At 41.8% G+C, this 22,629-nt stretch overlaps 1 protein-coding gene across 1 annotated transcript in view; it reads left to right on the plus strand.

The window, feature by feature from the left end:
- The window catches only part of GAREM1 (GRB2 associated regulator of MAPK1 subtype 1), a gene marked incomplete at both ends in the record, with an annotated part of 94,330 nt that overhangs the window by 11,845 nt on the left and 59,856 nt on the right, over window positions 1-22,629 (plus strand). Inside the window, one exon of the mRNA XM_079533687.1 lies at window positions 8,524-8,664. Within this exon, the coding sequence (XP_079389813.1) occupies window positions 8,524-8,664 (141 nt within the window). The remainder of the gene's footprint in view (window positions 1-8,523; window positions 8,665-22,629) is intronic.

The raw sequence follows: 22,629 nt of genomic DNA on the forward strand, positions 1-22,629 counted from the left end.
CTGTGTAGGAGTGGAGAGCAGGCTGTGTTGAAAGATGTGCTTTGACTTGCTTGGCTTGAGATCATAAAAAGTAAGGTTTCTTGTTCTGGGTTGTTTGTTTTGAAGGCCTGAAATGAATGCAAACAAACCTCAGTGAAATCTGAGTTGTTAGCCTTATTCTTTTTTTCCCCACCAACTTTCATATGAACACGCATCAAGATGCCAAAGTTGCTGAAGTCAGTGGAGCATTCCCCATTGAAGGCAGTGGCACCATTCGGCACTGACGTAAAATATTTGTGCTCCTCCTTCCTGCAGTGGGTTGAACAGGTTTTCTGAGACTGCTGAGATGATGTCTGTGCATTGGCAGCTAGAGAAAAGCTTGTATTGGAACAAACCGGATTTTTCAGTGGATTAATCTGTCCCATAGCCTTATAACAAGATTAGGGTTTATGCTGATTTGTTGCAACAGTACTGGTATATCCAGTTGTTCCAATGGCAAAATCATAATCCTAAAGAAATAAATTTGTCTTCTTCCTGGCAAGCGTAGAAAGAATAGGGGGATGGGAGTCGTTTCTCTTGCTGGGTATTAGTGGATGGTAGCTGGAGTTCAGCATCAGATGTATTGAAGCAATTTGATTGTATCTGGCTTTTGCAGAAGGATTGAAATTGCAGAAGCAAAGGCTTGTCTACTTTCTCTTGATTGTGAAATATTTAGTGGTCACCCAAAGCGGTGTTTGATCACAGTGCTGTGAGGCTGAAGGATTGCAGAGATGAAGAAAGCACTGCAAGTAGTGATTCTAGTCTGTGGGTAAGGCTGTCATTGCCCCTTGTTTGCAGATGTGGTCAGTTAAGCAAAATGGAAGTCCTGCTATTCAGTCACCACTGAAAACTGTTCCAGTGTGGTCAGTTGTAGACAGCAACAGTTGTTTCATCTGGAGAAAACTTCTTTGAGGGAGCTGGTAAGGGCTGTGCTGTAGAAGGGCAGTACTGGTGACCCAATGTCGTGGGCTGGGCTGATCCCATTGCCCATGGCCTCTGGAGGACAACAGGCTGAATCTTAGCTTGGAGACAGCACACTTGTACTAATTTTACCTGTTTTCCCCTGCTTGAGTTGCTATTTTTACCTTAATTTTGGCAAAGAAATGAATTTGTTTTAAAAATCAAAACTTTCGTACTGTCTGGTAAGCCTTTCATCGCTGGAGGATGTGGAATCTATTCAGTTGATGGTGCTTCAAATCAATGTCACATTGTATTTCTTCCAAAAAAGGAGCGTTGGGGAGTTTCACTCATGCCAAATACTGGCTCACCCGGGTGATGGGAACCAGCACCAATGAATGTGCTGCTGGAATTAAACGGTTAGAAACATATTTAAAACTACTCAGCAAATGGAGAAGTAAAGCTAGAAAGTGAGATGTGTTATAGTAGTCTCAACTGTAACTGTGATTTTTATTCCCAATCTTTGTGTCTATCCATAAGGTTGTGTAGCCGTGGACAAAGTCTTCTACTTCCATCTGCTGTGCTCAGATACAGATAAGACCACCGTTAGGCTTTCAGAATGAGTTGGCTCACTTTAAATTAAAAATTTAGTATACTGTTCTGTATAGCCCAGAGATGATTAAATGTTAATGCTTTTTTTTTTTCCCACATTGCTCCTAGAGATTACAGTATTGACCCTTCTAAGCCACTGGCTGCCTGCATTTAGGTTTCGTGTGATCCACCCCCGTGCAAGTTGTTTTGCTTTTCTTTAACCAAAGAAATGTTTCTGATCAGCTAGATAATTCTTACGCTGTTTTTTAATGTCTGTATGGAATGACATAGTGAGACTGATAACGTGGGGAGACCTTCAAGGAAGGGCTTTTGTGTGCTTTTCTGGCAGTAGCAGTATTTTCTACAATTCAGTGCTCTTTTTACTTCTCTTCCATTGCACGTTTTATGCAATAGTAACTCTTCCAAGCATCTGTTCAGTCTTAGTGACAAAAGACCAACATTTTCCATTATTGTATATCTGTTTTGTTACTGTAAGTGGGATACTTCACATGTCAAATTAATTGCGAGGTTTTCTTTCATTCATTGGTTAAGAAAAATTACAGTAGTCTTTTTTCATACAAAACCTTTGCAGCTTCACAATGGAAAATTTGGATGTTGTTCTCATCCTGTTGAACTTCTCTCTGACCTACATTTAGACCAGGGCAATTCTTATTTTTGCTGAAGCAATAGCACTAGCAGGCTGAACAGCTCATTGAGATTTGACTCAGTAACCAAACACGCCACAAAAGGATAAGCAAGCAAATGACCCTAGCAACACTTAGTTTTTGACATTTGCTGAGATATCTCTGTAGGTGTGTACCCAACAGATACTCTGGAGTATGATGCAGCATGCAGGGGAAAAGAAAAAGGTTTAATTTCTTCCTTCACCCTCCTTCAGAGTTCATATGCAAGTTACTTGCCTGAGGAGGACTTTGGGCAGGCTTGCATGATCTGATATATAAAAATAAAAAATAAAGTTCATATTCAGAGTTAACAAGGAGTTTGTGTTTTATTTCCTGAAATGTAAATTCCAGACTCAGTGTTAGAAGAAAGCTTTAACCTGTGGGAGAAGAGGCAGCTGTTCTGCTAGGGTAACACAACTGCAGGTTGGAGATGAAAGACCAGATGGTGTTAGCACTGGGGCAGGTCGTGGGTCTGGTGCATCTGTCCTATGCGCTGGTGCAGCTTCAGTCTGTCTGAAACAGAATGACCCTGAGGTGATTTTAGGTGAAGCTGATACTTCTGAAGGAAAAAAATTGCCCATGTGTTCCCTTCCTGGCCTTGATGACAACTGCCTTTGGACGGTCATGCGTAACAGCACTGCAGGTATTTGATTAACTAGTAGAATGTAATTGAGTTTGAGTTGTCACATACTCACTTCCTTTGCTTCTCCTCCATTGCACATATTAAAACCAGGGAAGATTGTTTAGGAGTGCAGCATTGTTTCCTGAGGGAAATAATTCATACTGCTCTTAATTTAAACTCCAGTTTAGACTCCAGGTGCTAAGCATTGGAGGTACTAGAAAATGAACTACCTGGAGTTTCATAGTTTAATGATTGTCATTTTAAAGGCAAAAGGATGCTGTGCTCATCACCTGGCCCTAAGGGCTGCTGATACTTCAGAGGCTGTATTGGGAAGGCTGCAGCCACCTGTGATGCTCACAGGTCCTCTTTGCCAGGCAAGCTGAAGTCTGTGTGCATAGTGCCAAAGTTAATGGGTGTGCTGGCGACAGTTGGGTGTTTCTGACCTGCTGTTGTCTCTTCAGGTGTGCTGTCTCATCCATGCTGGGCCCCTCGACTTCCCATTTTTATACATGAACTTCTGTGCTTGTGTTACAAGAGGAGCTCCAGCTTATACCTGCGGTGAATCTTCCAGCAAGCTAAAAAAGTACTTCACCCTAGGATGCTACCCCTATAGGAGCTATGACTAGCAAATGTTTGTAGAGACATAAGTTGACTTTCTCAAAAACAAGACAACTCTTACTAATTGACTAGTGTACAGTGTTACAGATTCTTTCTTTTAATGTGGAAGAGCAGTGTTGGCATTTATTTGTGTTAGCAGTGTGACCTCCCTCTGACCTCAAATGTCTCCCTGCACAGAGCCATGAAGGCCATAACACATAATACTGTCTTTATTAAGAATGGATTATAATTTCATTTGATCCTGGCTGGAGCTGTGCTTACTATAGGATGATGTTGAGGTGTGTCTTAATGCATGGCTTGTTTGGCCCTCAGCCGGGAAAAGAATCTGCTGCTTGTGCAGCAGATACCACATAAGTAAGGAAGGCTCCCCAGTGCTGTGATATCATGTTGAATAAATAAGAACCTCACTTCTCTCTTCTCCAGTTTTTCTCATCGCTCTGCTTTCTGTTAGCTTCTGGTCATTGCAAAGCAAACCTTGTCTGCTAGTCTTCCCTTGTCTTCCCTTTTAAGACCAGCCATGTGCTGACAGGTCTTCCTGCTCCTTCCACAGAGCTCACCTGCCTGGGCAGCTGCCTCTGCTGCTCCTCGAATTAACCCTTCATTCTTAGCAAGCATTAGTACAAGCTTGAGTGGGAGGAAAGTTGAAGTTACTCATTTGTGTGGGGGTTTTGTAATTACCTGGCTGAGTGTCCACTGAAAGGATTTCTCATGTTGCTGAGGTTTTCCTCTGTAATGATTTGTTATGTGACTTAGAACATTAGGTGGGATAATTAAAGCCCACCACCTGCTTAACTCATCAAGGAAGCCTGGGTGATGCACTTAATTGTACAGCAGCTGTTACCTGGCTGCAGACAGTTCAGACTTGATGAAAACACATGGTATGAAGTCTTGATGAATTGTCTCTGGGGTTCAGCAGACATCTTCTTCACCAGCTATTTCACAGCAGCAATCTTACTTTTGACATGAGTTTAGTTTTCTGCATTTTCTTTTTGTTCCAGGAAGAACAAATTCTGCTTGCTTGATCTAATGTGCAAGGGACAGCATTTAGTTCTCTTTACAGTCTTCTGTAATGAATGGGATAAGGCGAATGTCTCCCTAACCATCCTCCTGGCAGGAGGAGATGGTATCCAGTTCATCTAGAATGTGCGAATGGTATCTGTTACGTTGCTGGAACCTTGTGTGGACTTCCTCTTTCTATTCTTATCTCCCTAGACACAAAGCTTAGGCTTTAAGAGAGTGATACAAACTCTTAACCAGGATGACAAAGTGTGTGGCATTTTAAAATGTTTATATTCCTGTAGATGGCTGCTTATTTTTAGCAGTGTGAGATGTGAGTGAATGAGTCATGTTGGTCTACATGTTTTGCAGTAACTTGAACATCAGCTTCTCAAAACTAGAATGAGAATCCTGAAAGTTTGTCTTGTTTGTTTTTTTTCCATTTGTTTCATTATTTTTCTTTAGCGGTTGGTGTTGAAAAGTCACTTCTATCTTTGGCAAATGAGAATATGTGGAACCATCTTGAATTCTCTTGTATGGGAATGAATGGGCCAAGCTTTAATTGTTGACCTAGGAGGTGAACAGGAGATGGGAGAGCTCAGTGCCTTCAGAACTGGAAGGTCTACAGTTACAACGGGGTCTTTACCTTAGATGTTTGAGAATTGAGAAATGCAAGTACCCTTTCTCAGGAAGTGGTAGTGACAGCTCATGGGGATGTCAGTCCTTGCTTCAAGAGAAGTGTGCCTGTGTGCCATGGCTTTGCCATGGATAAGCTCTGTCCTGGCGCATAGCCAGCCACTATTTTCTCATCTGGTTCTGGATGTGCAAGTGAGAACAGAAATTCATCTCTGAGCTTGTAAATTGAGGTATCCTGCTCCTGGCCTTGCTGCAGTTTTTAACTGTTCATCTGAAATTGGAATGTGCACAGTGACTGAGCCAAGATTGGATTACAAGTTCTAGGACTAGAAAGAATTGTGAAAGGAGTATCGGCATTTAATGTAGGTGGCATTTAATAAGCATAAGAATCTTGATTAGGCAATTATCTTTTTCTTGTTTTTTAACTACCAACATTTGAAGAATTTTCCTTTCGTTGTCATCATTCTCTCTGCAATTGCTTTTGAACAACAGCGGGCTTTTGTTTGTAGTTCTTAAGAGTTGCATGGATATGAAGTTTTGCCAGTCGCGTAACTAAAAAATGATGATATCCGATTGAGAAAGAACACATGAGTAGCTGTTAAAGCACTGCTTCAGTGATGGGTGGTGAAGTAGCCTGTATCTTGGTCACAGTGCTCACAGGATGACAGCTTGCTTAGGAATACGCTGGCTTTCTTCACCATTTAGAGGTGTGAGGCTTTTATTGTAAGGTAAGGAGGGGTGTCAGTGCTTTATTAGGATTTACGTGCTGTTAGCAAAGCATGGGTTTCTTAGTCTTGGGCATTATTATGAATAAAGTTGACTCATGCTTTGGAAAAGTGTAATGGACTTAGGGATGTGTGAGGAAACGTGATAATTCCTTGCTTCTGACTTTTATTTAGGGGAAAGAATGAACTCAAGTATTTACCTGTAGATTCTTTGTAGTGGTATAATTACATTGCAGGCATTTGGGGTGGGGAGGAGAGGGCGAGATACAGCTAATCCATATTTGATCACAAGAGACAAAATTGTTAGTAAAGACGAGTGACCTGTATTCTGTTTTCTCATGGAGTTTGATTTTATGTAAGCAGTAGTGTAGGAGTATGTTGAATAGGTGAGAGCCAAGATGCATAGTTTGTGGATGTGAAGGCTGCTGACTTCTCTCCCACATAGCTAAAATGTGATTAATGAAAGGCTTGCATAACCTGTGTTACTGAGATGGGGGAAAATCAGATTGGATGCATGTGGCTGTGTTGCAAGGTATGGGTTGCTGGGAAAAGTATGAAGGGCTACATCTGGGTGTGCTTGGGCCAGATCCTGAGAAGCATAGCCTGGTTTGAACGTGTCCCCGGACTGAAGAGAGGAGGCTGGTCTAAAGGCACTGGACAAGTCAGTGGAAGGAATTAGAAAGAACGTGTATCACCACATGCTGTTCTCGTTCATATTTGATGCTTCCTTGTATTTCCCCATAGTGTGGAGGCTGTTGATAGCCAGGTTTTTTGCTAATCCATTAATCCCTACGAGGAGCAGCTTCGTCTAAAGCAACCCCAGGAACTCTTCTCACCCTAGGCTACAGAAGCAAAGGACATGCAGGTGCCAGGCCTGCCTGTTGTGTACGTCCACCTTTCTGCTCTGCTCCAGCTTCCAGAGAGAAATACGGAATTTGTTTCCAATTTAATCTCTTCCAGGGAATGGTTGTTGTAACAAGAGTTGTGGTTTCCAAGACTCTGCTTAAAAAATTACTACTTCCAGCTGCAGAGTTAATTAGGTAGTCACTGTTGGGCCTGCCTTCATAATACCTTTTTACACTCACCTGTCCCACCCAGTTTTAGGAGTAACCTGTTTAACAGATCGTGGCTTGTGAGCCATGACTGGAAGCTCCTTTTTGTTATGTGTGTATGTTATTTATTTTTACTGAGAACATCTTTCTCAGACTCCTCAAGAGCGATCTATACTGTAATTATTTCCCTGCAAATCCTGGATGTAGAATTCGGGTTTTCTTTAGGTAATGGTCTGAAATTATAACTACAAATTGTAAGGCACAGTAGAACATATCAGCGGTGCTTTGGCTTTTCTTCAAAATCTGTTTGCTATTGTCAATGAAACTAGTAAAATACTAGTTCTTCCCTTAGGTGTCATTGTTTTTATTTTGCTGTGGGATGGAATAATTGCTTGTTGCCGTGGGCTATAGAAAGCGTGAGTTTAAGACTCTGAACTGAAACTTGAGTTTCAAATAGACCATATATTATCATTATGTTTCCCTCCAGAATTATAACTGTTCACTGGAGTAAGCTGAAGAGAATTTTTGTGCCTATTGTGAGTTGCCTTTTGAGCAGAGAACAGAAGATGCTCGAAGTCAGTGAGTAGGAGCTGGTGCTTAGCAGACTGCTTGCCTGGCTGGACTGCCTTGGGACTTGGAAACCAGTTCTTGAAATGCTGTGCCTACTTGAAAGTGTGCCTGCTTGCTGTCAAAATACTTTTTTTTTAAATGGATTTAACAGCTCATGGGGCAGTAGACCACGTGAGGTCCATCTCTTGGGTTCATCACAGGGGGTTGGAAGGGACCTCTAGAGATAATCAAGCCCAGCCCCTTGCTAAAGCAGGTTCCCTGCTGTAGGTGACATAGGAAAGTGTACAGGTAGGTTTTAAATATCTTCAGAGGAGACTCCGCAACCTCTCTGGTCATTCTGACTTGTGTTTGATGTCTGCTAGGTGTTGCTGATAGTTCATTTGACTGCTTTCAAGACACCTTGAGGAAGGCTGTTTTCTCTATGTGTACAAATAGGACTGTATGAATGTAAGAGCAGCCTGCTGTGAGTGATGATTGTAGTGTATTAACTTTTCTTTTTTCTTCACAAGCAATAGGATTAAGTTTATTTGTACAGGAATAGCTATTTACCTAGTAGCTTGCAAAGGGATAAAAAGAGCTGAAATCTCTATCTGCAGGTGAAGTACTCAGCTGCTTAATAGTGACAAGCAGAATTTGGCCTTAGGTGGCTTTAGGTTAGTGAAGTGCTGGTCCTTTAATGTATGGAAATGTGCTTTTCTCCTGATACCTCCGAAGTCTAATAACTGATTTGTGTGGATTTCCTTTATTTAAAGATTAAGAGCTCTCAAGTACGTGTATTAAGTAAGATAGGCAGACATAAACAGGAATGTGAAAAATCTGTTTAAGCAGAAATCTGAAAAAGCAAGTTGAAAGCCACTGCTGAATGATCAACAGCACATCTCTGGTACTTTGTATTCAGACAGTGGGTTGTTTTATGTTTGTGTTCTTTAAGATAAAGTGCTTACCTTGCAAAATGAATACTGTTTAGAATTGCAACTTAGTTAACTGGATTTCTTAACTTATTTAAACAGGATTTCTGAAAAGTAAATAGTAGTAAGAACACAATGCTTATTGTGAAGTCTTCCTAATTCTGTAGACAATAAGTGTAATTTTAAAATCATATGTCTGTTTTTCAGGAGAAACTGTAGAAGGCCTTCGAGAGAGTGATTACCTCCTGATTCATTCGTGTCGGCAGTGGACAACAATTACAGCTCACAGCCTGGAGGAGGGCCACTACGTCATAGGGCCAAAGATAGAAATCCCTGTACATTATGCAGGTAAAGCTGCTGTTAACCTGAAAAACAAATTTCAAGAGAATGAATTGCCTACCACTTAAGTTAATCACTTTAGTGGGTAGAGTGAAACTAAATCTTCAGTATCAGTGACTGTGAATTATCTTTTTAGTAACACTGCAGAGCTCGAGAGATAGTGATATACACCCAGGGCTATTAAACAGATGTTTCATTGGGCAGCATGTTGACAGAATGCACAGCGATGTAGAAGAATCTCAGTTTTGAGTATAACAAATTGCCAGCCTTTGTCATCTGTGAACATGGTAGGGGAAGTTTGAAAATGCTTTGAAATGATCAATCAGAGATGGAATGAAGTTTGCACTTAATTACATACTCAAGCTGGAGGGAGGTTTTAATGTTTCTGTGTTGAAAGCCCAAGAGCTTTCAGAACAACAGTGCAGTATTACATTGGTGCTTTTCAGTAGTTCTTTGTTGCTGTCTGCCTTTTTGGATGATGCAGTAGTACCGTTGTTCAAAGTAGGCAGGTATGGTTAGATATATGGCAGATATATAGCTCATCAATGTTTATTTTGTGACTTAAAAAATTAGCTTTACTTTCCAAAGAAAGTATTTTATTCATTTTTATTTTAGTACTGTTTCTCACTGCTTAGTATCCTTATTCACATGCTAAATAGAACAGTACTAAATGAATGGGAAGTACCTACCCTGCTGCAGTTACAATGCACACTTGAGCTTTTAAAATTTTTGTAAGTAAAAGAGCTGGCTATAAAGGAAATATGTGGGCTTAGTACTCTGCTTTCACTTTGTCTTCTGAATAGCCACTTGTCAGTTGAGTAATCTACATAGCTCTGTTATTGTCTCATTTTAAATCTTGCTGTAAAGAGGTTGGGCTGAATTGTACAAGAGTTGACTGAGATGTTTTAATCACACTGCTGCTACAACAGCACCATATTGCAGTGATGGAACTTAATGTTGTTCCTTTTTTGAGCTGACTTCTGGAAGCTTAATTCTAAGATGTCTGAAAATTTCAGACCAGTGACATTAACATTTAACTTCTTCAGTATAAGTAGTTTCTAGAGCTTGTTCGTAGTAACAGCGTTTTTTACATCTCCTGACTCCATAAACTTCAGTGCCATGGCCAGATAAACACTTCACTTCCTTCAGACTGAATGGTGCTTTATAAAATCCTCATTGGCCTGTGGAAGGAGAGCAGCAAATAACCTGGTTGTTGGCATGGAGGAAGATTGGACTCTTAAAAGGTTTCTTAAGCTTTGTTATTAATTTTTAAAGATATCTATATAAATTCAAAACCTGTCCCCTATGATACTGCAAGTGCCTTGATGTAGTTTCTTCTTGACTTTTGTTAACACAGGACGAGGGTGTGTATTTAGTTGACAGAACACATTTTGCTGTCAAACAATTATCTCTAGAAGGTTCTGTGACGTTAAACACCTCACTAATGAGATGAAAATACAGGCAAGTTCACAAATTGCTGTTTAGTGAAGATACTTAGTAAATATCTGATGGACTCTGCTGCCAAGGGAACTTCACAAGACTGATGGGTGCTAACTTGCAGTGTCAGAGCTCGTGAAATAGGTTAGCTGTGAGAAAGGAGAGACTTATATAAGGATGTGAAGGCTTAGCTAGAAAAGTACTTCAAACTAGTGCTTGGATGCTAACATCTAAAAGCATTTTGGGAGTTCTTCTGTGTACCAAAAAACAAATTCATGCTGACATGATGCCTGATACAGCTGTGTGAGACGGCGCAGCGCTGCATTGTGCCTCATGGCATGCTTTTGTAACTCAGAACCCCACGTGAAGGTGACAGTCTTCAGTGTTAGACTTGTACTCCCTGATGCAGTTATACTTCCTGCTCAGGAACTACCTTGGGCATCTGCTGTGCTGTAAGCAGTTTAGAAGTCTGGGCGATGGGAGCGCTCCAGAATCATTAGCTTCTCAGAGGAGGATGTGCTGCTGCCAAAAGGTAGGCTGTTCAGCTGGCCAGGGCCCTAGGAACTTGCTGGCACAGCTCTCCATTTGCATCCAAGAACTTTCCATCTTTGTAGAACACACAAGTAGAACAACTGACAGACTGTAGTTACGGAGGTCAGCCCTAAGTTTTTGGTTTTACAGGTAGGATTTTATTTGTAAACTTCATTGCTGTCTGAGGACATATTTACTTATTTACTGACAAGTTTTGGATTGTATTGCTGCTGCTTCTTTTCCAGGTAGTAACTTTAAACTTCTGTCAAGTAAGACAATTTTGTGAGCATGTAATTGGCATTGCTTCTTATACTGCCATCCAGAAAGGTCTGCGGAGTTTGAACATAACTGTTCATGAAAATGATTTTTTCAGTTTTAATGAAATAAATTTTTTCTTTTCCCCCCCACAGTGAAGTTTTAAAGTAGCAGATTTCAGCATGATTTTGATTGCTCTTGTTGAATAGAAAGGGAATTTGAAACTGATTTTATTCTTCTGAGGTTTGTGTTTACATACTGCAAAGTCATCACTCACATATATGAATACTAGTATAGCATAAATCTGATTTTGCTACTTAATAAAATCAGATTTTGATACACTTATTAAACCTAAATGCAATAAAGCCTAGTTAAAGAAGGAAAAGGCTGTATTTTACATTTATGTGAAATCTCATTACTGCAACCTCTGTTCTGTAGTACTGCTAGCAGGAAGCTACTACCCTGTTTGTTGCTGTTCAGTGGGATGTCTGACATGGTTAATTTTTGCTATTCCTGTCAGACAACACTCATATATGACAGCTGTTAGTCTTAGAGTATTCTCTCTTGAATACTCTTTCCAGTCTGTTTCTCTTTAGCTAAAGTTAATGTAGCATTGAGTTAAATTTTCATGTAATTAAAAACAAGTGGTTAATGTATTTCTGGTTCCTACAGCAGAAGAGGTCATCTTGTACTTAGGATGAAGAGTAGATCAAAGTTATTGTCCTGATAGTGTTCTGTCTTGGTGTAAGAGATTAGATGATCTTAGAGGTCTTTTCCAGCCTTAATGATTCTATGATAAGAACGCAGATGTCAAAGGCCTCCCAAGTAAACCATTGCTGCTTACAGGCTCGAGTGTCCTTTCCTTTTGTCAAGGCCTATTTATTGACATTTGATACATCTAACAAATACATCTTCCCTGCTCTCAGTTCGAGCTAGCTTTGTGTTTCTGGTACTATATTCCTAGTATCAAATTTCTGTTCTAGAATAGAGTGAGCATCATCTACACTCTTCAAATGCTGCCATTGGTTTTGATTTAGGCCATGCTGTGAACATTATCTTGATGAGTGTCTCCTTCAGTAACCTCTGGAAAATATGGTATGATCTGAACTTGGTATCTTGCAGAATTAAACTTCACTGTGCTGCTTCTTGTGGAGGTGATGTCTCATGTTCCTCTGTAGCTGTGTGGAAAGATGCAGGCATTCGTGACCGCTTTTCACATGTATGCTACCATAACTGAAAGTGATCGAAGCTGCCTTCAGCACAGGGCTTGAACACCATGGCCCTCAGGTGTTGTCTAACCCTTGTGTTACATTCCAGAGTTATAGAGTTTGAAACTGAGAAAAGTGTTTGGGAGGTTTTATCAGCCCAAGCCACAGAGATCTTCTGCTCTGACTGAAGAAGCTGAGTTCTGGCAGTTGTGTATGCTTGCGCTATGTGACTGACTGCAGCTTGTTCTGGGGGCAGATCAATGCTTTGCAGTGGGATGGAGCTGGCTGTGGTTTCTGAAACTTGCAGTACAGGAAAAGCAGCTCAAAGGGCTGTGCAGCAAGCCAGTGTGCTTTCAGTGTTGCCTGTGTAGCACAGCGTTTTCTTCCAAAGGCTGTACTGTTGTTTGTGAGCAGAGCAGATGCAGTGATAGAAAAAATGCTTTGGGATGAGTTGGCAGCATTGGAGTTCCTTTGCCCCAGATATTTGCTCCAGTTTTTAATCACTTTGCAACAGGATCTTACTATTGCTCTTAGCACTTTATCTCTGTTTTGCGACTCACAGTTTATTTCCACTCTTGTGGTGTCTGTTGGAGGCTTTTTCCCTCCTAAGAGCAAAGCTTTTCCCTCTAAATGATTGTTATTAGTATTGTTGCTTGTTAGTATTGTCTAAATAAAATTGACACTCTCTCTACTTTTTTTTTTTCTAATCAGCTTTGTCCAGGGTTTGGAGGCAAACAGCTCTTGCATCAGTGCTACTGTTGGTATGTTTATGTGAATCAACTAGTAAAGAAAATCAACTAGTAAAGAAAATACTTCTATTAAGACACTAGAAAGTAACACCCTATTGCAGGGTGTACCCTGTTGTAACATATCCGGGGTGTTGGAAATACTCTTCCTGTGACCTCATGCCTCCCAGCCACAAAGTGAAGGTGTTTGATTACTAATACAGAGCAATCACTTGTGCCCTGTCTGGTTGCTTACCTAAGTATACCAATAGCTTTCTTAATGTCTTTAAAATGAAGAAATATAAGTCCTTGTCATGTGAGCCCTCCCCAGGTGGGGCAGCTGGTGAGAATGAGTCAGAAATCTTGTCTCTGCTTTTTAGAACCAGTAAATGAACATCCTACTGAAACCTGTTTCTACTAGTTGGGTTTGTTAATCACAGAGCAGTGCCTGATAGGCCTGTTCCTCGCTGCATCCTGTTAACGAGGAGGAAGGCACTCTGCGGGTCTTCTCAAGAGAGAACTTGCCTGTGCAGCTGAGGAGCAGGAGACATTAATAGCATGCAGCAGCAGCAGTTTCCATCTCCTGTCTCTAATACAACTATACAATGCTAGCAGTCCCACTGTTGCCTGCTCTGGGGTACTCACAAGTTGGACACACGGAGGAGGGTGCTGAAGTATGGTGCGAGTATGGCATCTCCCATCTGTCTTCAGATGTTGGCAACAGCAGCTGTTGATCACCCTTGTATCTCTTCCATCCGAGATGTGTAGGAGAGTGGCAATGCAGAACACTGTTAGATGTTTAGCAGTATGTTAGCTTTTTTCAGAGTATGCTTACCTTGTGGCCTTGGAGAGAGGAGCAGACGTTATATGGGCAAACAAATGCTTGTTCTCAGTGACTTTATAGTAGCTGTTGCCAACTTATATTACTTTGGAGATGGGGTACTTTACTTTCTTCTGTTCAGCTTAGTATTTTCATTTCTGTGGGGATAGCTCAGTACCGTCTGCTAGTTAGGGAGGGTAGAGGTAGATGAAGAGCCCTTTTGCTGAGTTTTACCTCACTACAAATTAACTATGGTTTTGTGAAGAGCTAAGTTTGCTCTTTTGTGTATGTGAAGGAGCACAGCTCTGGTGGAGGAACTTTAAAGTTCAAAGAAGTGGGTGAGATCTGAAGCAGGGAGGGACGCTGCTTTGGAGCAGAGAGCTTATTTAGGTGAGTCCTCTCGAGCAAACAGGTACACCACTCCCTGATATGAAATGTGTTTTGCATTTTAATTTGTGTTTTGCTTTTAACTTCACCTGGCACCCAACTATCACATAGTTCTCCTAGGGCTTTTGTGCTGTATGACTACACAAAACAGCCTGAATTCAGTGTTTCTGAAAGACTGCGGGCTGTCATGTGTAGGGGCTGGTAAATGATTAATGAATATATGTCCTCAAAAGAAACCCAAGACAGAAAACAGCCCCCATATTTAGCCCCTTGTACTCTTAATTTTGTTTTTGTTGTGCTTTCTTTAAAAGGTTTTTTTTTTAATCTTAAAAGCATTCAGAGGAGTGAAAGCTTTACCTCATGTGTACTGCTAATAAAAGCGCTGCCACTAGCATATGGCCTTCATAGTTTTCATGCAGAACAATGTTTATAACACTAAACACTTGATTCTGTCAAGTTTCCTGAGAATTGCAAGACTTTTCTCCCCATTAAAAATTGTATCTTCAGTATCAGTTTAGAGGTGTTGTCATGGAACAGTGCCTGGGTGCTACAGGTTCCCTCCATAGTTCAGAAATCTAAGAATAGTAATGTCCGAAGCAGTTTAAATTGTCCATGGATTGTCATTCCCTGCTTTCTCTGTTGGGGACGTGACCACATCTTAATCTCTATTTATCTACTCATTTTTTGTTAACTCCAGCTGTATCCTGGACTGCATGAAAAGAGAAGTAGCCAGCAGGGAGAGGGAGGTGATTGCTGGTGAAAGGAAGAGGATCATGAAGATGATCAAAGGGCTGAAGCACCTCTCCTATGAAGAAAGGTTGAGGGAGCTGGGCTTGTTTAGCATGGAGAAGAGGAGGCTCTGGGACAACCTCTTTGCAGCCTTCCAGTACTTTAAGGGAGCTAATAAGCAAGAGAGAGACTAATTTTTACATGGTATCATAGTAGGAAAACAAAGGGGAATGGTTTAAAACTAAAAGAGGGGAGATCTAAAATAGATGTTAGGAAGAAATTCTCTCAGGGGGCAGTGAGGCACTGGCACGGGCTCCCCAGAGAAGTTGGTGATGTCTCATCCTTAGAGACATTCAAGGCCATGTTGATTGAGGCACAGAGCAGCTGATTCGGTGCTTTGCAACCCTGCTTACAGCAGGGGAGTTGGAACTGAGTGTGCTTTAAGGTCTCATCTAACCCAAGCTATTCTGTGATACTCCTTTTTTTCATCTGCTACCACCAGCTGTTTTTCTGTTCGCAGGAATCAAGGCTTTGTCTGGCAACTGTCTTCATATTCCTGGATTTTTAAAACCTGAAAACAGTGGATGGACTACTCTTCCATACATGAACAAATCTCTGTATTCTTAATTTGTGTGGTGCTCTTTCCTTCCATAAACTTACCACCAAGTTTAGCTGATGTCAGACTTCCCATGATTCCCCATGGCCCTATCTGTTATTTCAGTTCCCGTGTCTGTTTAAGCTTTGGCAGATGCATCTCTGCTGGCCTACAGCTCAATATCAAATCATAAGATAAAAATGCAGGCACTGGAAATGCTGGCAAAAATTGCTTATTTCTCTTGCACCTTTGGGATCATATTCTTCCTGTTCCTTCATTTTTCCCCTACCCACCATTGCTGAGTCAGATGATGTAGCAGCATTTTACGTAAGTTCTATTAAATATTCCCCTTTTGTAAATTCATCTGTATTGGAGAATCTCTTGTACTGTTTTTTAACCTATTATGGAATATGTGCATGTGTTCCAATTATTGTTGCTTGCTTGCTGACCAGATTTTCTCCTAGCACCAGTAGTATGTTCTGAGCTCAGGGGGTTTGTTCTGAGTATGTACAGGACTTATTTTCTAGGATTGTCTCCTAGTAGCTTCCTAGGATACAGGCTATGGATCAGGAATACCTTTCTGTATGGGGAGGTGGCCGAAGTCTAGCTAGATTCTGGCAAAAAATAAATGTGCAACTCTTATCAGGTTGAGCCTCTGAGGGTCTTCTCAAGTATTTACAGCTTCACAGCTCTTGAGTCAGCCTGTTTTTGTGGTGTCCAGTTTTCTTAAAGTTATCATCCTCATAAAGGAAAATCAGCAAACTGAAAAACAGACTTCTTCATTTGTGTATTTTACAGCCTTAAGTCTAGGAGAGATTTTTGGGAGTCTCCTATCTATGGAATTTGCAGATTTTGCTCAACTTTCAGAGGCCAGTGGAAGTATCAGATTTTGTATTCAGTGTTCTGGTGATGCTCCATTCAACCATTCAAGCTCCCCTCTGCATTCAGTCCTGCTGCCTGGTATCTTTCAGTGCTATCTCAGTGATGTACTTGGCAGAAAAATGTATGATTTTAGACACAGTTACTTTTCTCTGTTTTGACTTCCACGTCACTGCAACCTTACCCTTGTTAAAAAGCTTAAGATTTGCTTCAGCACAGAACTTTGTTTTATTGGTGAGAAAGGACAGCAAGTAGGAGGAGAGAGGAAAATTAGCAGTTTTATAGCTGCTGATTTGAAGTATCACATGTTCTTCTCAGACTTCCATGGTTCTTGGCTCTTACACCAAGTCTGCAAATACGCAGCCTGCTGAAATTCGGCTGTGACCTTATATGCATTCACTGTAAGGTGTTTTTTTTTCTGTTTGCAAAGAAGCTGATAGCAGTTGCATCAATTAAGATAAGCTCTAGAGACTCATACAAAAGAAATTAACTGATGAGGAAGACTTTCAAAAAGATTGTAATTGAAGGAAGGTTGAATAGCAGCCAGAAAACGTCTTTCTCAGAAGAGATGGGCTAAATTATGCAGGATTTGCTCACTGTTGCTTGAATTGTTTTGCCTTAGCTCTTGGCTGGTATGGTGGAGCACTGGGGTGAAGTGCTTGGGAGAAGGCTCTTAAAAGCTGCCTGACATAACTGCTAGGAAGCTCTAGGGATAAGTCTGAGTCACCTTGGGAGCTGCACGTCTATTCAGGGCTACTTTTGAGGTTCCGGTCTGCTCCCACGTTTCTGACCACTTGAGAATGTCCTATCTATGAGGAAGTGGGGAATATGGCTCCTGTGTTTCCAAGAGGATGATATTCTCTTCTTCCATGAGATGCAACCTAAGGCATTATAAGGGAGGATGTACCTGAATGATATGGCACTGAAAGCTTGTGCCAGTGAAGCTAGGGCAGGAATGGGCACTTCTGTACTTGCAGAAGTTTCTAGATAGGACAACTGGAGATGAAGACACACCTGTAAAGCAGGACCCTATGTTTTTTGCTTGAGTACCTCCCTTCTGTATCCTGGAAGTGGGATAGGTGGAAGAACAGTCTGGTTTCAGGCATCAGCTGTGGAATAAGGTATGAATTAAGTGTAAAGCTGCTTCATCCTTTCATGCCCTAAAGTAGATTTGTAGGGAGGTAGAAAACAATACTGTTAAAAAGCTTGATGGGTAATTAGGAGCTCAGAGAGGATCTATTAGCCTGTAGTCTGTAATTGCAAGTCTAGAACTCTTTATCTGTTTTTATAAGGGTGTGTGTGCATGCTCATATATATATATACTCACCTAATTGTAACAGGTCTAATATAATCATTTGATAGGAAAAGGGGGAAATGGTTTTAAGCTGAGACAGGGGAGGTTTAGGTTAGATGATAGGAGGAAGTTTTCCACTCAGAGGGTGGTGACACACTGGAACAGGTTGCCCAGGGAGGCTGTTGGATGCCTCTGGATGCATTCAAAGCCAGGCTGAATGTGGCTCTAGGCAGCCTGGTCTGGTGGCTGGCAACCCTGCACATAGCAGAGGGGTTGAAACTCAGTGATCGTTGTGGTCCTTTTCAACCCAGGCCATTCTGTGATTCATTCTATGATCCATTTGGCCTCAGAGTTGACTCTTGATGGGAGAAGAGAATGAAGAGAAGTCAGTTGGAAGGGCACAGCAAAACTTACATGCCTTCTCTTCTCTGCAAAACTTGAACTTTTATAAGACTGCTCCAGCTGGAAACTGGTGTGTTTCAAGTTGATAATTGATAATGATAATGATTTTCTTTGCTAGCCTGAACTCTGATGTGTGAAGTAGGGTCTTTTGTTTTTGTATGAACAGTAATAGATGCAGAATGAAAAAAGGGAGCACAAGTGACTGCTATAAAACTCTTGCAAAGAATGGTGTAGTCCCCACTTTGACTGTCTCGTGACTCGTGATCTTACATGGATTGTAGCGTGTGCTAATAGCAGATAAAGATTTTCGGAGAAAAGTTGCAGCTCTTAGTGTTTAGGGGATTTTGATATGGCTTACTGCATACCATTTAAAAAAAAAAAAAAAAAAAAAAAAACAACTTTATTCAGCCGCCTCTAAATCTGCATGGGAATTTGGGAGGGGAAGAAATTGCTATGAGGCTTTTTGATTAGTCTAAGAAATCTCTCAGACTGAGTGTCCTTTTGCTCCTCAGAGTTGGAAGGGTGTCTGTTGTATGAGCTTAGTGGCAAACAAGTAAGGCAGAAATTTCCAGTGTCTTTCGCTTCCCTAAATACACAAGCCCAGCTGACAGGAGTCTGCAGCAGGGTTCCATATAGGTTGTGTTTCTCTGTGGGGATAGCCGTGGGGAAGTGTGCTGCATGGGATGATGTCATATTGTGAATTTTCGGATGCCCGAGCAGACATTTTTTCCCTGGAGCTGGTATTTGGTGCGCAAAGCAACTGATAGGAAGTGTGGTAGGAATTCTTCAGGCAGCATCCTCCCCATGGAAACCAGCACACTTCACGTCTGGGAACGAAAGCCAGTCACGTCAGTGCTGCCTATTAAAGCGACTGACATCACAGACATCTTAAGCTTCAGCTGAGCTACTGTACCCATTGGTGCCAACAGGAAAATAAAACCCTGCTATTTAAGCCATGCATAAGTCTGTTTATATAGGGAATGTAATTTGTGCGTTTAATTTAGCCTGTGATCCAATATGATAATTTTGCTGTGTCAGTCTGGGGATGGTACTTCTGTGGGCTTTGAAACTTCAGAGTGGAAGAAATGGCTTTTTTTTTTTTTTTTCTGAATGACTGTGCAGAGACTCCATTCTCAAGTGGAAGGGGTTAATTCATTTCAGTGTGTGTGAGAAGGTGTGGAAGCTATTTAATGGTAATGTGGCTACTTTTACCTGGCTAGAAGAAACTTGGGTATTTTGCTTTAGGTCCTTCAGAATTAGAATAGATGGAAACAGAAGCCTGTGCCTTATTTGCATCAGGTGCAGCCATGAAGTTCTGTTTCTCCTACCCATTCTCTTCGCTGCAGCTGAGACCCAGCTTTCCCTGTGATGCAGAGTGCCTGGGTTATTCTGAAGGCAGACAAAGTTGGGACAAAGATACAGAGCGTATGTGAATACGCTCATAGTGCTCATGAGTGTCCCCAAATGAGGAATGGCTGCCTGGTGAGCTGCCATATTCTATGTAGAGCAAGACCTTTTAAATCTAGCTGCTAAGAAGGTTTTTCAGAGGAGTTACCTTCACAGCGCTCTTTAAGTATTTGTCGCTGGTTTAACTAATTCTGGTTCACCTCACACAGATTCCATGTTGTGCTAGACTAAGAATAGTTAGCTGGGGTGGCTGTGTATGGGTATCTGGAACAGCTCGCACTGGCTGTGTCCATTCGTTGTAGCTTTGGTGCTCACCTGATCCCTCTCCCAGTGTGCCTGGGGACCAGTTCTTCATGTGCAAGGTCCCATTTTTGTCACAGTGACTGCACGTGTGCAGGAGAAAGGAAGAAGAGAATGAGCAATTAGGATGCATGATCACACCTGAAGGTTTTTGAAGGTCTTCATCAAAATGATGGAAACCGCATTTGTCATCTTCTGCCAGCAGAAAAATAATAGTTGGTGGTTTTGTTTGTTTGTTGTTTGTGGTGGATCTTTTTCTTTTTTTTTTCATTAATAAACTTGTAAACACAAGTGTGAGATGTGTATCTGTAGAGAAAAGGGAGTGCAGGAGGAAGTAGCAACTGGGAAAAGCCATCTGATAAAATACGTCATGGGCCTCTGCAGTGTAAATAAGGGCTGTGTAGGGCAAGGGAGACTCCTTTGAAGTTGATAGGGAAAATGGCAAGATGGTGCAAAGGATGGCTTGTGTAATCTAGTTTTGTAATTGCTATGTTCCTGTTGATTACTAGGGCTTAAAGGGGAGATATTATGACACTTGCTATATACATGGCATTGACCAAAATAAAATAGTGCTGTGTTTGACCTGAGTGTCTGAGTTGATTGATTCTCGTGAGGGTGACTTGGAAACCCAGAACCAGCTGCTGTGAGGGGTGTGTTTCAAACACAGCAGAGGGCAAGGACTGTGGTGTGACTGCTGTGCAATGAGAAACTCTTGAGTTTGATTTATTATCCAATTGCTCCCACACCGCCTCTCAAGCACTGATGTGGTAGATGGGTGAGATGGCCATTTCTTGTGACTGGTGGTGGTATCCAGTCTTTCTGTGAAACGCTTTCAGATCTTCGGGAGGACTGTTGCTATAGAAACAAAATGAATTGAGACAAACTTGCCAACTAAGAACTGATGGAGAACCTGAATTTGACTTTAGACTGTCAATGTCTTAAAACAGGTTGTAAATAGAAGAGGCTGACATTTATAATAAGATCTTGTGTGCGTATGTTCCTATCTGAAAAACTACCTTATTCTAAAAAAGAGGCTTAGAGCTGCACTTGAAATCCTAAGATGCGTTTTTTGGTGGTGGTGGTTGTGTGTCCATTCTGGCCACAGGCCCTATGGCTGCCTGTATGTTACCTGTGTTTCTCTATTGATGTGGTGTCTATACTGCTGAAGATGCTGTTGTGGGGCTGGAGGTCAACAGGGCTGCTCTGGGTGTAGGGTCAGGAGCAGACATGTTTGTGTTGCTTTCTCAGGCTGGAGTAGCAAGCAGGCATCTCAGTCAGCTTGCCCTCCTGCAGTCGTTGCACTGATTGTGGGAATGAGCAGGAGAAATGCTATGGTGGTGCTGGGGAGGGAGAAGGATGAAAAGGATGATGCAGGGTGAGGCAGGAGGCAACAGCAGCATTCTGCGTGGGGAGAACAGGAGGAGGTGATGGGTCTGATGGTTCTTTCTTGGTACCATTTTAGCAAAGGAGTGGCTTTGCTGATTTGTATTTCTGGTTGAAAGTCTAATGACTAGAATTAGTCTCGTCCAGAAGAAAGAGACATATGGCAAGCAAATGGCCCTTTTTAATGAGCCTCCCACTCAGCAGTTGGCTGCTCATCCAGTTTGTGTGTGGCACAGTGTTAGAGCAACATCTTACTGCCAGGAAAAAAAAAATCCTGCAACCTTTTGGTAAGTTTTCTTTGGAGAAATGGGGGGACAGGTCATAATGAAGTGTTGCAGGAAAACAAAGCTTTGCATTACCTTTCTCCACGCTTTCTTACCCAAACTATAAGGAAATGTTCCAGAATGTAGTTTAGGGAGCTGGAATGCACCTGTTCTTTTACCTCTTGCTGGTGATTGTTACCATGTGTGCCTTTTCACAACATCCAGAGTTTTCTAATGATAAGTAAGTGACATAATGTCTGACTTCTGAATGTCACATCAGTCCAAAGGCCAGAGTGTGATTGGAGCTGGTGTATGAAATCATGTTAAAATTAATTCATGGCACATTCAATGGAAAATACTGTTTTCAGTGGACAGTAGTGGGTGTGGAGGATTGAGGGGGGGAGCATTGTTCTTAAGCCGTAGGTACCACTAGTCTGGGAGCATGAGTTTTACTGTGACCAGTCTGTGCTGCTGGTGACAGCTGTCTGACTGATCCAAGAGCAGTCCAGTGCCAAGGTGTAGCTGCACAAGGAGTCATGTGAATAACAACATATCCAGTTATTTATGCCCAACTTCCTTCTTAGATGAACTTGTGGCAAGGTCAGGCTGTCCTTCAACACTTAACCTTGCCCAGTGAGGATTACTCAGTGCTGTGGCAATCACATTTGGTACCGGATCTGAGGTTTGTTCTCAAAGTGCAATTTGTATGTAGCAAGTGAGAAGTACCCTCTGCCACTGTGCTGCTCATCCCAGGTACAGCTGTGCCATTTTTTCCTGCTGTGGTTCCTAGGATTTCTTCCTGCTGTTCAGGGTCTGTGTTCAGAAAGTGAAGTGTTTCACTACCTCCTGTGTGCAAATACCCAACTCATAGCTGCAGAGAGACTGCTGCTTCTGCACGCTGTGGCTTTAAGCAGTGCTGCCACACTGAGCGCAGCTGAGCCCCGTGTCACTATAAGGAAGGGCCAGGTTAAGTGTTTCTGCAAGAAAAAGAGAAGCATGGTTCAAACCATCAGACATATCTCAGCAGGACTTCTTGCAAGAGGAATGAGAAGTGCTGGAGTTCACTGTCACAGTGCAGCAACAGAGCACATATAGTGCTTTACCTCGGTGCTGTTTGCTCTATCTCCTGGTGCCATGAATAAAATTCTTTTTGCTCTTTCAGAAGAGGATGGGAAGCAATTAACAGCAATGATTGTGCACATCAAGCCCTTCTGATAAGATATGAACTAGCTATTGCAGCTTAAAATAACCTCTTTGAGCCCATTCTTATCTAAGCAGAGTGGAAGAGGAGTGGCACAGCTCTGCTTGGATGCTGCCAGGTCTGGTGGCTGGCAGACCAGGCTGAAATCTGAGTACAAG

The sequence above is a fragment of the Tetrao urogallus genome (genome assembly GCF_951394365.1).
Source record: "Tetrao urogallus genome assembly, chromosome: 3".
NCBI lineage: Eukaryota > Metazoa > Chordata > Aves > Galliformes > Phasianidae > Tetrao > Tetrao urogallus.